Genomic DNA, 17,569 nt, shown 5'->3' with positions numbered 1-17,569 from the left:
TTCCTGCCGTGGACCCCAACCCTCCCTCCTTGATGTCATCTGTCTCTAGCTCACCTTGGAAAATGACAGGCTTCCATCCCTTGTTGACCCAAGCCCTGACCCTCCCTTCCTCCCTCCTTCTCCCCCCTCTCTCTCCAGGAAGCCCTCAGTGTGCCTCCGACCAGTTCCTGTGTTGGAATGGGCGCTGCATTGGGCAGAGGAAGCTGTGTAACGGGGTCAATGACTGTGGTGACAACAGTGACGAAAGCCCACAGCAGAACTGCCGTGAGTGTCCCTGGTGGGCGGTTCTGGCCTGTGGTTTGTGGTTGAACCCCACCCATAAGGTTCAAAGGGAATCCTCCCTAGGGACTCTTGCACTTTGGGAGCTGTTCTTCATGGTCCAGGTGGAATGCCAAGTTGGCCGTCCGGGGGAGGATTCTGGGCTCAACTCCCAACTCTGGCTTGGCTGGCACAGGGCCCCGGACGGGTGAGGAGAACTGCAATGTTAACAACGGTGGCTGCTCCCAGAAGTGCCAGATGGTGCGGGGGGCAGTGCAGTGTACCTGCCACACAGGCTACCGGCTCACAGAGGACGGGCGCACGTGCCATGGTGAGCTGGTGTGGAACAGAGTCAGAATGCTGGGCAGGGACAGCAGATAGACAGCCTGTTTTCTAAGGGTCAGGCATTAGATGGATGTGACCTTATTTTATTATCACAATAACCCTAGAAAGTGGAGATCATCCCTCTCATTTCACAGATGGGGAAATGGAATCTCAGAGAGATTAAGTAACTTACCAAAGACTGCACAGCTAGTAAATAACAAAGGTGGAATTCCAGCCCAGGTTTGCATGGCCTCAAAGCCTTTAATGGCTTATTAAACAGCTTTCCCTGGAAAGTAGATGGGAATGTGGGAAAAAAACCAGCTAGTCAGACTGGGAATTGGGGCAGGAGGATGGCAGAAGGGGACCTCCTGACCCTGCCTGGCATTTGCAGATGTGAATGAGTGTGCTGAGGAGGGGTACTGCAGCCAGGGATGCACCAACAGTGAAGGAGCTTTCCAGTGCTGGTGTGAAGCAGGCTATGAACTACGGCCCGACCGGCGCAGCTGCAAGGCTCTGGGTAAGGGGTGTTTGTATTTGGCTGGGTGAGCATAGGGGGACTGAGCATGGAGAAGTGCCATGTAGACAGGCACAGTGGCACATTACCTTTAATCCCAATGACTTGGGAGGCTGAGGCAGGAGGACTGAAAGTTCCAGGGCAGTCTCAGAAACTTAGTGAGACCTGCCTCAAAATAAAAACTAAAAGGTCTGGGATACAGCTCAGGTGATAAAGCACCCCTGGGTTCAATTCCCAGTATGAGAGAGAGAGAGAGAGAGAGAGAGACAGACAGACAGACAGACACTGAGACTTCAGGTGCTCTGGAGCTCAGGGATTTGCTGAGAGGTGGAAAGATTGGGGTAGGAGAAGTTTCCACTCTTCTAGGATAGACGCCAGCAGCTTGAGGCATGCTTTAGTGGGCAAGGGGCCCCACCTGACAGTTGAGGACTTGGGGGAACATGTTGATGAGTATGTGGTAGCTCTGAAGCCCAACTCTGTTTCTATACTGTGTCCCAGGGCCAGAGCCTGTGCTGCTGTTCGCCAATCGCATCGACATCCGGCAGGTGCTGCCACACCGCTCTGAGTACACCCTGCTACTCAACAACCTGGAGAATGCCATCGCCCTTGACTTCCATCACCGGCGCGAGCTTGTCTTCTGGTCCGATGTCACCCTGGACCGGATCCTCCGAGCTAACCTCAATGGCAGCAACGTGGAAGAGGTTGTGTCTACAGGACTAGAAAGCCCAGGTAGGCAACAAGGCCCCCTAGAGAGGGACAGGGCCACACTGTCTGCAAAGCCATAGTGGAAGGGGCAGGATGGTGTTTGCAAACCTTCCACAACTGAGCATCTCTTCCTCCCAGTGAAGTGTTGGGTAGAACTCTGACATAGAAAATATTTGTTAGTATATATATATATAAAGTTTATAGGTTTAGATATAACATTTGGTGAATGTCATAACTGGAATTAGAAACTTTCGGACAGTTACAGTTCTCTATCAGCTTCAGCTCACTTCTAAGTTTTGTTTTGATTGCTTAGTATCAAGATTATTCTGATTGTTTCAGATAAGTATATCCAAATATTTTATAGATTTAAAAAACAGCAACATCTTACTTGGCAGTCTCAGGCTATTCTACTAAGTAGGTGAAGTGAGTTAGAATTTGGTATTGGGGGCTCAGGCTGTAGCTCAGTGGTAGAGCGCTTGTCTACCATGCAACAAGGCCCTGAGTTCAGTCTCTAGCACTGCAAAGGAGAAATGGAAAGAAAGAAAAGAAGGAAGGAAGGAAAGATTTGGTTAAGAGCAGAGTTGACTCAAATGCTTTGGGAACTTCTGAAATGCCTCTACAAAACCTTAGGTGTCAATTTGCAAACCCGACCTTGATGCAGTAGGGAGAACTGGAGGTGGGTCAGGAGCCAGAATTCAGCAAATGGCATGTGATTGACGTTGCACCGTGCCTTGACTTCTCTGTGCCTCAGTTTCCTCATCTTCATGGGAATCATAGTACCTAGTTCACAGATTTGTAATGATTAAATGAGTTATCATATGCAAGATTCTTACAGTAGTGCTTAGCCCCGGAAACTGCTTTAGTTTCTCTTGTTACTAAGGCACACAGGAGCCCCTGCACAATCCCTGAAACTTTTCTACTTTTTCCACCAGGGGGTCTGGCTGTGGATTGGGTCCATGACAAACTTTATTGGACTGACTCAGGGACATCAAGGATCGAGGTGGCCAACCTGGATGGGGCCCACAGAAAGGTGCTACTGTGGCAGAACCTTGAGAAGCCCCGGGCCATTGCCTTGCATCCCATGGAGGGGTGAGTAGGTTGGGTCTCAGGCTTCCAAATCCCTCTTGCAACCTGTAGGGGCAGTTCTCAGGCCACTTGAGCCAGTCTTCATGGGTGTCTCCTCAGAGTGTGGTGTGCATCTAGACACTCCAAAGTCTATGAACTGGCTCTGCAACAGCTGGCCATGTGGCCTTGGGGTTGTTCATCTCTTTCTGCTCCCTTTATTCATTTCTTAACTGATTATTAAGGAAAAATAAAATTCTGCCTCATAGTTGTGTGAAGATTAAATGAGAGAGGCATTTTAAATATAATACAACATACATGTTAGGTAAGTTTTTAAGTCATTAGTTTTTTTATTATTAGCTCATAGGGTTGAGCCAATTAATAAAATTTATTAATTTAAAATAACTAAAAAGCTAACAGAAAAAAACCTCATGAATCAAAGCCTCTAAAAATGGAAGTTCCTAGCTTCTGGCTTTTTTTTTTTTTTTTCTTCAAGCTTCTCTTTTATTTATTAACTTTATTTGTTTGTTTATTTATTTTTTAACATGGTGCCAAGAATTGAACCCAGTGCCTCACATGTGCTAGGCAAGTGCTCTACCACTGAACAACAACCCCAGCTCTGGCTTTTAAAAATTCAGTGCCATCAACTGAAGAGATGTCTTATAAGATCCTTCAGTTTCATGTTAACTGTTGTAGAAACTCTGCTTGTGCTGTGCATGGTGGCACACACCTGGAATCTGAGCTATTCCGAGCTACTCAGGAGGTTAAATCAGATGGTTCACAAATTTGAGGACTTCCTGGACAATTTAGTAAGCTCTGTCTCAAAATAAAAAATAAGGGGGGCTGGGGATGTGGCTCAAGCGGTAGCGCGCTCGCCTGGCATGCGTGCGGCCCGGGTTCGATCCTCAGCACCACATATAAACAAAGATGTTGTGTTTCCGCCGAAAACTAAAAAATAAATATTAAAAAAAATTCTCAAAAAAAAAAAAAAAAAATAAGGGGCATGGCTCAGTGGTAGCGCACTTGCCTGGCATGTGTGATGCATTGGGTTGATTCTCAGCACTGCATATAAATAAATAAAATAAAGGTCTATCAACAACTAAAAAAAATTAAAAATAAACCAGTATTAAGTGGTGGTACACACTTGTAATCCCAGTGAGTCAGGAGACTGAGACAGGAGGATTGCAAGTTCAAGGGCACCTTAGCAACTTAGCAAGGTTAGCGAGACCCTGAATTAAAATTTAAAAATTAAAAGGGCTGGGGATATAGCTCAGTGGTAAAACACCCTGGATTCAACTCCAATTAATTAATTAATCAAATCAAATAAAAACAGGTAGCTCAGTTGGTAGAGCACTTGCCTATAGTATGTATGAGGTTCTGGGTTCTACCATCAGTGCCAAGGGCCGGGTGCCGTGGTGCATGCCTGTAATCCCAGTGGTTCAGGAGGCTGAGATAGGAGTATTGCAAGTTCAAAGCCAGCCTCAGCAATTTAGCAAGGCCTTAAGCAACTTATTGAGATGCTGTCTCTAAATAAAATGCAAAAAGACTGGGGATGTGACTTAGTAGTTAAGCACTCCTGAGTTGAATCCCCAGTACCAAAAAAAAAAAAAAAAAAAAAAAAAAAAATCACCAGTGCCCTCTAAAATGTAAAGAAAAAAAAGAAACAAACTGGGCATGTAGATGTACATAAAATACAATGGCAGTGAAAGAAACTGAGAAAGATGAAAGTGCCTGTCCTAACTGATATTACACTATATTGTCAATTCATGAGCTTTGGGACTTTGACTTACATTGACCTATCACTGGTATATCTCAGCCTAAGATAGAACTGTCTTTTTTTTCTTTTTTTTTTTTTTTTTTTTGTCTAGAAACCTTTAAATTAGAATATTTAAAAAATACTCTCTGGACAAACAGCTGGAGTCCCTGGGTTAAATAGCTAGAAGCCTCTGTCTGATTATTAACCTGTTTACTACCCATCTGTCCTCTGCTGCCCACCTCTCAATTTCTTCTCTTCTTCCCAGTACCATTTACTGGACAGACTGGGGCAACACCCCTCGCATTGAGGCCTCCAGCATGGATGGCTCTGGACGTCGCATCATTGCAGATACCCATCTTTTCTGGCCCAATGGCCTCACCATTGACTATGCTGGGCGCCGCATGTACTGGGTAGATGCTAAACACCACGTCATTGAGAGGGCCAACCTGGATGGGAGTCATCGCAAGGCTGTCATTAGCCAGGGTGAGACCCTTCCCCACTCTCCTTCATCTCTCATGCTTTCCCCTATCCCTGCCTCCCGGAGCCTTGGCAGAGGGTGTACAGTTGCCAGGCCTGGGCCCAGGGCCATGCAAGACCATGTCTGGACTGAGGTCTTTCTGGACTTTCCCCAGGCCTCCCTCATCCCTTCGCCATCACGGTGTTTGAAGACAGCCTGTATTGGACAGACTGGCACACCAAGAGCATCAATAGTGCTAATAAGTTTACTGGGAAGAACCAGGAAATCATTCGCAACAAGCTGCATTTCCCTATGGACATTCATACCTTGCACCCACAACGCCAGCCTGCAGGTAAAAACCTTCACAACAGGTGAGGCAAAAAAGCCTCATGGATGATGTGGCTGCTGGAGCCTCTGAGAAATTTCTTGTAATTTGCAATTTTTGCCAGTGCTTCTGATGGGAGGAGGCAGGGACATTCAGGGCTGGCATTAACACGGGCTCATTCCTCCCTCTGCTGGACATTTAGGGTAGTACAATATCAAAACTCAGACTCATTTGGCTTCAGTGTTCCCATTTAATTCATGCAAACATTTACAGGGCCTCTTCTCTGTGTCAGGTACTCACTGTGCTAGCTGCTGGGGCAGATATAAAAAGCAATAAGATATAACTCTTCCCTCTGGGGAGTTTACAGCCTACTCTCTGGCTTGAGGGGAGTATGTTAGGAAATGGTTAGTCTTAACGGGACCCTCTTGCTCTGGGTTCTTTGAACAGGGAAAAACCGCTGTGGAGAAAACAATGGAGGCTGCACCCACCTGTGTCTTCCAAGTGCCCAGAACTATACCTGTGCCTGCCCTACTGGCTTCCGCAAAATCAGCAGCCACGCCTGTGCCCAGAGTAAGTGGGTCTGGAACACCAGCCTCAGAGGAAGTGCCTTGTGCGAGTGGGTGGAAGGAAAAAGACATGTGTTGGAGGGATATCCTGTCAGAGGAAGAGCCAGTCTCCTCAATAGCCACTGGAGAGGAAGAACTTAAGAGGCTGGGGGATCCTATATCAAAAAACTGAGGACTGAGGGCCCAGCAGTAGTTGCCAAAGGCTCAGTGACACCATCCAGTCAAGTATGAACACCTGCAACCAGGCTTATGTCTCATTTCACCAGGTAGAATGCCTCATCTCTAGGCAGAAAGAGGGTTTTAGGCTCTTCTAGAAAGCAGGGGAATGATTTCCAGCCTCTTTACTTTTAGACTCATCCCCAAAAGAAAGTTTTGAAACTTTCTTTCAGTGTTTAGATCAGGGAGCCAAAATTAGAACACTCAGAGGTTTCATTTCAGACACACTGATTGAGAACCTAGTGTTGTGCAATGCATTTTGCCCTTGCATTCTTCTTGCCCATCTCTTTCCCTGTTATCTTAGTAAGAAGCAAAATGCTTCCCCAAACACTTTTCTTTGAGGGTTTCCCAGAACTTGGAAGAAAAAAGATGGTAAAGTTAGGTTTTAGTTTTTGGGTTCTTTTTAGTTTTTTTTTTTTTTTTCTTGTTCTTATTTATTTATTTATTTATTTATTTATTTTGCAGTGCTGGGGATTGAACCCAGGCCTTAGATGGTAAAATTAGGGAGGAAGTGTCTTATGGGCAGAAAAGTATATAGTTGAGAATCTGTGGGTTCCACAATTACAGATTCAACCAACTTTGAATATACGTATTTATGTGTATATGTGTGTGTATACATATATGTGTGTGTATATATGTATATTCATGCAGGTACATATATATATGTATAAATTGTGTCTGTACTGAACATGTACAGACTTTTTTATCATTCTTCCTTAAACAATAAGTGTGACAACTATTAACATAGAATATGTTTTGCATTTGGAATCTCCAGCATCAAATCAATAATAAAAATATTGAATTAGGTATTTTAAGTTATCTAGAGATGATTTAAAGTATATGAAAGAGCCAGGCATGGTGGTACACACCTGTCATCCCAGCAACTCAGAAGGCTAAGGCAGGAAGATTGCAATTTTGAGTCTACCCACAGTAACTTAGGGAGGCCCTAAGCAACTTAGCAAGACCCTGTCTCAAAATTTAAAACAATAAAAATAAAAAGGACTGGGAATGGAGCTCAGTGGTAAAGTGCCCCTGGGTTCAATCCCAAGTACCAACAACAAAAACCAAAACCAAACAAACAAAAAAATCTGAAACTAAAGTATATGGAAGGATATGTGCAGGTATATACAAATACAATGCCATTTTATAAAAGGGACTTGCAGATTTTTGTGTCTGTGGTGTCTTGGAACCAGTGCCCTGCAGATACCAAGGGATGATTGTACTGGGAAAATATTCAGACAGACCAGAGTAAGGGTAGAAGATGGAGAAGAGTCTGCTGGGAAAACACTGTAGAGAACAGTGGGCAGCTCTTCCTCTGAAGTGGAACTGAGCCCCGCTCTGCTGTCTGTTGCTGTGAGATTCTAGGCAAGTTACTTGGTCTCGGTTAACTGAAGAGATGCTCATCTAGAAAATGAGAACAAGAATAACATGTACCACAAAGGGTTGGTGTGTCTGCCTGTCCCACCTGATTAAGTCCTTCAAGGACAAAAATGTGCCTCAAATCTTTCCTGAGAATTAAGCTCAATGCCTGGGAAGGAAGGTGCTCAGTGAATATTGGCTAAAACTGTGATGAGAACAGCTAGAGGAAGGATCTAGATGATAGAGGAGAATCAGAGCCCCCAAAACAGTGGAAGCAGAGCAGCAGAGCCGGCTGTTGGCAGTAATCCAGCCAGTACAGTGGAAGAGACCTGGCAAAGTCAGAAGAGAGAAAAACTTAGACGAAGCTAACAGACACATAAACAACATGTACTTCTGGGCCCTGGGTAGAGTCTGTTTCCACTGGATTCTAAGACTGATTCTGCCCAGTGCTCAAGGGGGCCTGTATTGTGAAGAGTAGGGGGCAAAGGGCACCAGGTCCCAGGAAGTGTGATTGACCAGGTGTCACTCAGGTGAGCGTCTGTGTCTGTCCCTGTTACTGGATTTAGAGCATTAAAAGAAGACCCCTCTCGGCCTTTGATCAGGTCTTGACAAGTTCCTGCTTTTTGCCCGAAGGATGGACATCCGTCGGATCAGCTTTGACACAGAGGACCTTTCCGACGATGTCATCCCACTGGCTGACGTGCGCAGTGCTGTGGCCCTTGACTGGGACTCCCGGGATGACCATGTGTACTGGACAGATGTCAGCACTGATACCATCAGCAGGGCTAAGTGGGATGGAACGGGACAGGAGGTAGGTCCCAGCATGGACTCAGGCTCTCAGGGAAGGCAGAAATTATGGGGTAGAATTCATCCTTTCCAGGGTAAGGGCTTCCCATACCTTGAGAATTTGTGGAGTTTGGGCTCTAGAGCTGGAGCGAAAATACCATTGGCGACACAATTTTGCTTCCTGCATAGGTGGTAGTGGATACCAGTTTGGAGAGCCCTGCAGGCCTGGCCATTGATTGGGTCACCAACAAGCTATATTGGACAGATGCAGGTATGTAAAAGGGGACCTATGGCCTGGCTGGCTGGGATTCCTCTTATATAAAACCTTGGACTCAGGTAAAAGAGCCCGGTGCCTCTCCTGGACTGTGTCTCTCTTGACCTGAAGTCCTTGGTAGGCAGAAGTGATAGGGCTGCTATAGAGTTAAAGCCAGAAGCTCACATCTGAGGTTAGGCATTTGTTAGGCAAATGGCAACTATATGCGTGATGTAATTGATGCTTGGAAATGTTTTAAAGCATTTCAGATGATGAACCAATGCCCTATAGTTTTCTTTTCATCATTGTCTGGATAAAACCATTTCAGGTGGGTATGAGAGGCAAAAGGAATGCCTTAAACCAATGCTACTCAAACTGTGGTCCCTGGACCAGCCGCATCAGCATCCCTTAGGAAGTTGTTAGACATGTGTATTCTGGGGCCTCACCCCATACTTACTGAATCAGAATCTTTGGGGATTGGATTCAGGAATTAGATTAAATTAGATTAGGTTCTGTAATTTAACAAGCTTTCCTAATTCTTAGGCATACTAAAGTTGGAGAATCATTGTCTCAAATTATAAGACAGAGTTGGTTGCCTAGGTTTAGAAATCTTGATTTTCTTTTTTTTTTTTTAATTTTTAAAAATTTGTTCTACTTAGTTATACATGTCAGCAGAATCCATTTCAACTTGAAGTCTTGCTTTTCTAAGAAATGAAACTGATCACTTCCTTGAATTTCTTTTTTTTTAAAGAGAGAGAGTGAGAGAGAAGAGAGAGAGAGAGAGAGAGAGAGAATTTTAATATTTATTTTTTAGTTATCAGCGGATACAACATCTTTGTTTTTTGTATGTGGTGCTGAGGATCAAACCCGGGCCGCACGCATGCCAGGCAAGCGTGCTACCACTTGAGCCACATCCCCAGCCCCTCCTTGAATTTCTTATCATAGTTTATTCACTAAACATGTTTTGTGCATCTATCACAAAATATTTATTGAGCATTTCTTGCATGCCTGCTGTTTGCTAGGAATGGAGGATAAGGTGAATGAATAAGACTAGAGTTCATATCTTTGCCCTTACTTCTTGGTAGGTACAGACCGGATTGAAGTAGCCAACACAGATGGCAGCATGAGGACAGTACTCATCTGGGAGAACCTTGATCGTCCTCGAGACATCGTGGTAGAACCCATGGGCGGGTGAGTGCTGCAACTTAGGAGCTCCATTCTCCCCAAGATCTGAGTACTAGAGGGAAGTCTGTTGATTAGGGAGAGAAGCCAGATTTGGGGCATATCAAAGATGCAAGGGAAGGGGCTGGGGTTGTGGCTCAGTGTTAGAGTACTCATCTGGCAAGTGCGAGGCCCTGGGTTTGATCCTCAGCACCACATAAAAATAAATAAATTTATAAAAAAATATTATATTCAACTACTTCTAAAAAATAAATATTAAAAAAAAAAGATGCAAGGACAGCTGTAGAAACCACAGAAGGCAGTGACAACCTTGTCTCTGGACAAGGAAACTTTTTTTTTTTTTTTTTTTTTAATATTTTTTATAGTAGATGGACACAATACCTTTATTTTACCTTTATGTAGTGCTGAGGATCGAACTTAGCGTCTCATATGTGCTAGGCAAGCACTCTACCACCTGAGCTACAACCCCAGCCCTAGACAAGGAAACTTTAAAATCTTTCTTATTTTTTGTAATTATAAAAAATACTTTTGTTTGCTTACAAAAGTAACTTGTTGTCAAGGAAAATTAAATCATAGAGAGTGAAAATTCTCTATCATCTCACTGTCTAGCAAACAACCACTGTTAACAGTGTGGGATATTTTTTCCATATTTTCTTCTAAATGTATATAAATACTTGGCGGTGGTGGTGGTTTTGGTTTTTTAAATATGGCATACTGTTTTTGGACTTGGGTATTTTTGTTTGTTTTTTACTTGGTTGAGCTATATATTTCGTATATATTTCCTTTTAAGTATATAGTTCTATCTTGTTCTTCATGGTTATATAGAATTTGGTTAAAATTATATACCATAATTACTTAGCCCACCCAAACAAGAAAGTGTTTCTTAATCCCTCTCCTCCCCTCCCCTTTCTTTATTCCCGAGTAGGCCTCATTTGCTGTGTACTCTTGAGCCATGGGGCTCTGCCTTTCAATAGTGATAGAAGACACAAAGGCCTCTGGGGACAGCTCTGATCCCAGAACTGGGCTGGGCAGTGAGTCAGGAGGCTGGGGCAGCTATTGTTGACAGAAACCCTAAAACCCTAGATATCCTGGATTCCCACTGGATTTTTTTTTCAAATATTTTTTTAGTTGTAGCTGGACACAGTATCTTTATTAATTTTTATGTGGTGCTGAGGATTGAACCCAGTGCCTCACATGTGCCAGCAGGCACTCTACCACTGAGCTATAGCCCTAGCTTCCCCCTGGATATTAATTAGAAAGCTTGTAAGACATGCCTTGCCTATGCCCAGGTACATGTATTGGACTGACTGGGGTGCAAGTCCCAAGATTGAACGAGCTGGCATGGATGCCTCCAACCGCCAAGTCATCATCTCTTCTAATCTGACCTGGCCCAATGGATTAGCTATTGACTATGGGTCCCAGCGGCTGTACTGGGCTGATGCTGGCATGAAGACAATTGAATTTGCTGGACTGGATGGCAGCAAGAGGAAGGTAAGGGTGTCAGTAAGGCCTCTTTCCACAGCCCCAACAGCCTTCAGGACAGACTCCCTGGCTGGCAGCTCAAAGGAGATAGGTAGGGGGACCTTGAAGTTATGAGATGAGCGTGGGGCATGTGCTGTTTCTCTGAAGCTGTGGCCACCCTCCAGAACTGGAGTAGGGGTAGGGGCTGCTGGTTGATGGTGAAAGCAAACAAGGGATTTGTGTGTTTTGTGGGCTGGGGGTATAAATGCACAGGCCTTCCTAATACCCATCATAGCTAACACTAATTAGTCTCCTAGTTGCACACCAGGCCCATGATTGATCTCTGTTTGGTATCATTCATTTTGTTATAATTCTGAATCATCTGTGATTAAATTGAAGATATCCTGCCCTTGATTCCAAAATATCCCAGTGCATATTTCCTAAGAACAAGGACTTTGTGTTACATAGCCATGGTAAAATTATCAAAATTGAGAAATTTAACATTAATATAATATTGCTGTATACTCCATAATCCATGATCAGTTTTACTATCAATTTCCCAATAATGTTCATTTTTTTCCCCTCCGTCTTTTTTTTCCTCCAGAATCCAATCCAGAATCATTCATTGTTTTAGTATTTAGCATCTTGTCTCTTTAATCTCTAATTTTGAATACTTCCTTAGCCTTTTTTTTTTTTTTTAAACTGGGACTGAAACCAGGGTTGCTTAACCATTGAACCACATCCCCAGACCTTTTTTGTATTTTATTTAGAGACAGGGTCTCATTGAGTTGCTTAGGACCTCTGTAAATTGCTGAGGCTGGCCTTGAACTTATGATCTTACCTCAGCCTCCTGAGCTTCTGGGATTACAGATTACAGGCACCACCATGCTCTGTCTTTCTTGACCTCTGATTGCTTGCTGCTTTTTTTTTTTTTTTAATATTTTTTAGTTGTCAGTGGATTTTTATTTATATGTGGTGTTGAGAATTGAATCCAGTGCCTCATACATGCTAGGCAAGCGCTCTACCACCAAGCTACAACCCCAGCCCCTCTTTCTTTCTTTCTTTCTTTGTGGTACTGGGGATTGAATTTAGGGCCTCTTGCATTTTAGGCAAGATCACTATCATTAAAGTATATCTCCAACCCAATCTTTGCATTTTTAAAGTGTAAAAGCCAATTATTTTGCAGAATACTCCTTGATTGAGTTTGTCTGATGTTTCCTTGTGATTGGATTCAGATTATGCATTTGGGGCAGGAATACTACATTTAGTGGAGTCATGTCCTAAGTTCTCTATGTGTCTCACCAGTAGGCACAGATGTAGGCTTGTCCCATTATCCTGATGTCTATTTTATTGCATGGTTAAGGGGGTATTCACTGTAAAGTCTCTATTTTTCCTTTGATTATATAAGCAATACTTGATCTTCTGAAATCATCACAAGACAACTGGAGCCATGCATGGTCATGGTTGTTATCACAGATTGGTAGATCAAGGTGCAGAGAGATTATGTAACTCTCTCTTGGTCAGGATCACACAGTAAATGGTAGCGGCAGAGCTGCATTTGACTCCATGCCCACCTCTTGACTGCTGCTGTGTAATGTCAGACCTTGTTGGGGATGACACAAGTGCTGGGTCCCTGGCAGGTGCTGATTGGAAGCCAGCTCCCCCATCCTTTTGGGCTGACTCTCTATGGAGAGCGCATTTATTGGACTGACTGGCAGACCAAGAGTATACAGAGTGCCGACCGGTTGACTGGGCTGGACCGGGAGACCCTGCAGGAGAACCTGGAGAATCTCATGGACATCCATGTCTTCCACCGCAGGCGGCCTCCAGGTGAGCAGCCCTTAGTCTGCCATGACTTCTCCTCAGCCCTATTATACCCTGGCCAGCCCCACTGACGTCCCTCCTCCCTATCCAGTGATCACACCATGTGCTATGGAGAATGGAGGCTGCAGCCACCTATGTCTCCGGTCCCCAAGTCCAAGTGGCTTCAGCTGTACCTGCCCTACAGGCATCAACCTGCTTCCTGATGGCAAGACCTGTTCACCAGGTGAGTAAAAGCATAACATCTGGGATGGAAAATGGCTTTCTTCCCTGCAGATATGCTCCAATGTGGTCTAGATCCTGGTACTTCTAGAAGCTTAGGGGAGAGACAGAACTTTTAAAAGAGGAGGGAGATCCAGGGGAGCACATAGACAGGGTCTCACTGCTTCTTACATGCATTTTAGAAAAAGATGTTCCTCTCTCAAGACTCTTTCCTTGCATCTGTTGTAAATTTGTAACATGCTGATTTGGTTAGAACAAGACACTTGACTTCCTTCTGCTCAGGTATAATAAATATAAACAAGTATCATATCTACGATATAATGATGTCCTCCCTAACTCCTTTAGATATACCACTTTTGCATGCATGACCTATGTGACAACCATAAGGGGGTGGTCCCAGAAGCAGGACCTGGCTACTGAGATGTTGGAAATCAGGGTTTTCCCCTGGGAATGCTGCATGGTGGGCTTCATTTGAATTCGAAACTCTCAAGGAATTTGTGTGCCTCAGTTATAAGCATACAAATTATAAGGTCCTCTGGAGTCCCTTTACTTCCTTTCTTAAGCTTTATGATAAAGGGTACTTCAAAGAGAGCTGCTTCCACATTATATTAGTAAAGAGATATCATTTACAAATACATGTGAGACCTAACGCTCAGTTGTTTGTGAACATGATCTCAATCTTTACAACCACCCTGTTATTATCCCGGTTATATAGATCAGAAAACCGAGGCTTAAATAATTCCAAAACTTGCCTAGGATCGCACAACTAGAAACTAGCAGGGTCAGGGCATGAGCTTCAGTTTGTCTGACTCCAGATCCTCTTGTTGGTTTTTCTGAATGATTGTCCTCTCTCCTCTTTCCATTTGAGCAGGCATGAACAGTTTCCTCATCTTTGCCAGGAGGATAGATGTACGCATGGTCTCCCTAGACATCCCTTATTTTGCCGACGTGGTGGTGCCAATCAACATTACCATGAAGAACACCATTGCCATTGGAGTAGACCCCCAGGAAGGTCTGTGTGGCCCTTCCTTCCCACCTGGTCTTCTGACCCTGCCCTTTCTTACTGTCCTTCCTTTCCACCTCCTTTGCGTCCTGCTAAGAGCCTGGGGCTGCCCAGCTGCCTCCCCGCCCCATAGCCCATGCTCCTGTCTCTGCAGCACTTCCTCTTTGATTGTGGAGTCATAGTTTGGGGCCCTCCTCTCTCCATCTCTTCTAAGAGTTATTCTGTTAGGATATTTCTTTGTTTCCCTTGATTTCCTCTGCTAGGGAGTGTGGGGGTCTCTGAGAGGCACTGGTGTCTCAGGGCATGGATCAGCTGTGTGAGCCATTGGGGGAGGGTGGGGCCTGGGTTGAGCCAAGCCTTCCCTTTCCAGGAAAAGTGTACTGGTCTGACAGCACACTGCATCGGATTAGCCGTGCCAGTCTGGATGGCTCACAGCACGAGGACATCATCACCACAGGTGGGCCTTCCTTCCAGCGCAGGGACCACCTGTCTGGCTACAGAGCTGGAGAAATATCCCATCTGTCTTAAAGCAGGAGCCAGTGTGATACTCTGACTTCCTGCAGGGCTGCAGACCACAGATGGGCTCGCGGTGGATGCCATTGGCCGGAAAGTGTACTGGACAGACACAGGAACAAACAGGATTGAAGTGGGCAACCTGGATGGGTCCATGCGAAAAGTGTTGGTGTGGCAGAACCTTGACAGTCCCCGGGCCATTGTTCTATACCATGAGATGGGGTGAGAGCTGACTCTTGCTCTGGGTAGCTGTATGGGCTGGCTCAGCTGGGGCTATGGACAGGGTGAGGTGGGCAGTGGAGAGCTGGAGAGCAGGCATGCCTCACAGGAACATTGTGAACTCTGAAGGTCAATGTAGACTGGCCTCTCTGGGACTGTTCTACTCCTCTGTGGCTCCTTCAGGGTGCCAGCTTAATATAGAGGTTACAAGTCTGAGCCTTGGAGTTGGAAGACTAGGATTTATATTCTTTCATCAAGTATTAGCTGTATGGGCTGGGGATGTGGCTCAAGCGGTAGCGTGCTCACCTGGCGTGCGTGCAGCCCGGGTTCGATCCTCAGCACCACATACAAAGATGTTGTGTCTGCCAAAAACTAAAAAATAAGTATTTTTTTTTAAAAAAAAAACCTCTCTCTCTCTAAAAAAAAAAAAAAAGTATTAGCTGTATCACTTTAAATCTAGTACTTAACCTCTCTGATCCTCAACTTCCTTACCTGTAAAAAAGGGATACATACTTTGTGGCCCTGTGAGGGTTAAGTGAGATAATGCCTGTGAAATACTTTGCAAAGGGTCTGACATAAAGTCTTCATGGTACACAGTGGCTGCCAGAATAATCAGCTATTATTCTTCCTCATTTAGGTTTATGTACTGGACAGACTGGGGGGAGAATGCCAAGTTAGAGCGGTCTGGAATGGATGGCTCAGATCGAATGGTGCTCATCAACAACAACCTAGGATGGCCCAATGGACTGACTGTGGACAAGGCCAGCTCCCAACTGCTGTGGGCTGATGCCCACACTGAGGTGAGAACTCTTCCCTGGTGCTTCACAGAAGCCTCGGAAGATGGAAAAGGCCTGTCCAGCATCTGCACTGAGGGTTCCCAGTTGACTGACAGCCACCTCCCACCCTCTTCCTCTCTGCAGCGAATTGAGGTCGCTGACCTAAATGGTGCCAATCGGCACACATTGGTATCACCAGTGCAGCACCCGTATGGCCTCACCCTTCTTGGCTCCTATATCTACTGGACTGATTGGCAGACCCGTAGCATCCACCGTGCTGACAAGGGTACTGGCAGCAATGTCATCCTGGTGAGGTCCAATCTGCCAGGCCTCATGGACATCCAGGCTGTGGATCGGACGCAGGCACTGGGTGAGAAGACCCCTCGAGCTTGGGTCAGAGTCTCTGGATTTCTGGGGCTCTCTCAACAGCAGAGCTATATTCAGAGCACAGAACTCCTTTATAATCAGAGAGACAATGATCTGCCTAAGCCCCCTCCCGGAACAGGCTCTATTCCCTCTAGGTATGACTGGGACTACAACTGCATGATGCTGTCACCTTTAAAGGACTCCTGGAGACACTCCTTCTATATCTGTCCCACTCCTGCCCTACCAGACACCAAATCCTGTCACATAGAACAGCAAGAAGTCAGCCACAAAAAAAAAAAAAAATGGAATCTTTATAAGAGTTGGGCAGTATTCCAGGCTGGGTGTGAAAGCTTGTGCTTCTCTTACCAGGTTTTAACAAGTGTGGTTCGAGAAATGGTGGATGCTCTCATCTCTGCTTGCCTCGGCCTTCTGGCTTCTCCTGTGCCTGTCCCACAGGCATCCAGCTGAAGGACGATGGGAAGACCTGTGACCCCTCTCCTGAGACCTACCTGCTCTTCTCCAGCCGAGGCTCTATCCGGCGTATCTCACTGGACACCAGCGACCACACAGATGTACATGTCCCTGTTCCTGAGCTCAACAACGTCATCTCCCTGGACTATGACAGTGTAGATGGGAAGGTGTATTACACAGATGTGTTTCTGGATGTTATCAGGTATGAATATCACTGAAACCTTCAGGGGACACAGACCTGCTTCTGATCCCCAGGAGTGAAGTGACATTCTGTGTTAACGTCTAAAGGGACTGAATGATTTGGCAATTTGGATAGTCAGTTCTAATTCTGACTTGTTCATTTTATAGTGTTATCATTTAGTGCAAAGTTCTAAACTTTTGTTTAACGATTATATAAATCTCAGACACTTAGGAGACTGAGGTAAGAGGGTTACAAGTTTGAGGCCAGACAGAGTAATGTAGAAGGACCCTACGCAAACAATAAGCGAAAATGAAGATTATGTAGAAATATGTAAAATAAATAAACAACAATACACACACACACACACACCAGATAAAGTTCTACCTACCACTGGGCCCTGAGGGAGCTTCAAGAACATCTAGGACTCATTGGGCCACATACATAGCTAGTATCCATATTGCAGTATAGGAGCCCTGGCCAAATGTCAAAGCTTACTGCAGTTGCAAAGTTGTTGTTTTTAATATTTTGGATTTTATTTTCATATTTTTATTTTATATTTTTATATTTTATGATGCCCTGCTATCAGTGCTAGTGGTTTAACAGCTGTAATCCCAGCTTTCAGGAGGCCAAGGCAGATTGCAAGTTCAAGGCCAGCCTGTGTAATTTAGCAAGATCCTGTCTCAAAAAATAAAAAGGACTGGGGATATGGCTTATTAATGGAGTGCCCCTGGGTTCTAGGCCTAATACCACATACACACACACAAAGCCAGGTG

General features: G+C 44.9%; 1 protein-coding gene across 1 annotated transcript in view; it reads left to right on the top strand.

Moving 5' to 3' along the window:
- Nucleotides 1-17,569, top strand: part of Lrp4 (LDL receptor related protein 4) — a 49,664-nt gene that overhangs the window by 18,460 nt on the left and 13,635 nt on the right. Inside the window, exons 9-28 of the mRNA XM_076844374.2 lie at nt 139-264; nt 455-589; nt 974-1,099; nt 1,595-1,825; nt 2,734-2,890; nt 4,885-5,102; nt 5,252-5,428; nt 5,849-5,971; nt 8,145-8,353; nt 8,518-8,599; nt 9,667-9,772; nt 11,053-11,254; nt 12,865-13,054; nt 13,140-13,271; nt 14,139-14,279; nt 14,641-14,727; nt 14,834-15,005; nt 15,640-15,802; nt 15,923-16,148; nt 16,514-16,817. Of these exons, the coding sequence (XP_076700489.2) occupies nt 139-264; nt 455-589; nt 974-1,099; nt 1,595-1,825; nt 2,734-2,890; nt 4,885-5,102; nt 5,252-5,428; nt 5,849-5,971; nt 8,145-8,353; nt 8,518-8,599; nt 9,667-9,772; nt 11,053-11,254; nt 12,865-13,054; nt 13,140-13,271; nt 14,139-14,279; nt 14,641-14,727; nt 14,834-15,005; nt 15,640-15,802; nt 15,923-16,148; nt 16,514-16,817 (3,307 nt within the window). The remainder of the gene's footprint in view (nt 1-138; nt 265-454; nt 590-973; nt 1,100-1,594; nt 1,826-2,733; nt 2,891-4,884; nt 5,103-5,251; nt 5,429-5,848; nt 5,972-8,144; nt 8,354-8,517; nt 8,600-9,666; nt 9,773-11,052; nt 11,255-12,864; nt 13,055-13,139; nt 13,272-14,138; nt 14,280-14,640; nt 14,728-14,833; nt 15,006-15,639; nt 15,803-15,922; nt 16,149-16,513; nt 16,818-17,569) is intronic.

The sequence above is a fragment of the Callospermophilus lateralis genome, chromosome 2 (genome assembly GCF_048772815.1).
Source record: "Callospermophilus lateralis isolate mCalLat2 chromosome 2, mCalLat2.hap1, whole genome shotgun sequence".
NCBI lineage: Eukaryota > Metazoa > Chordata > Mammalia > Rodentia > Sciuridae > Callospermophilus > Callospermophilus lateralis.
The sequence above is the reverse complement of the archived record's forward strand: the minus strand, read 5'-3'. Positions and strand labels throughout refer to the sequence as shown.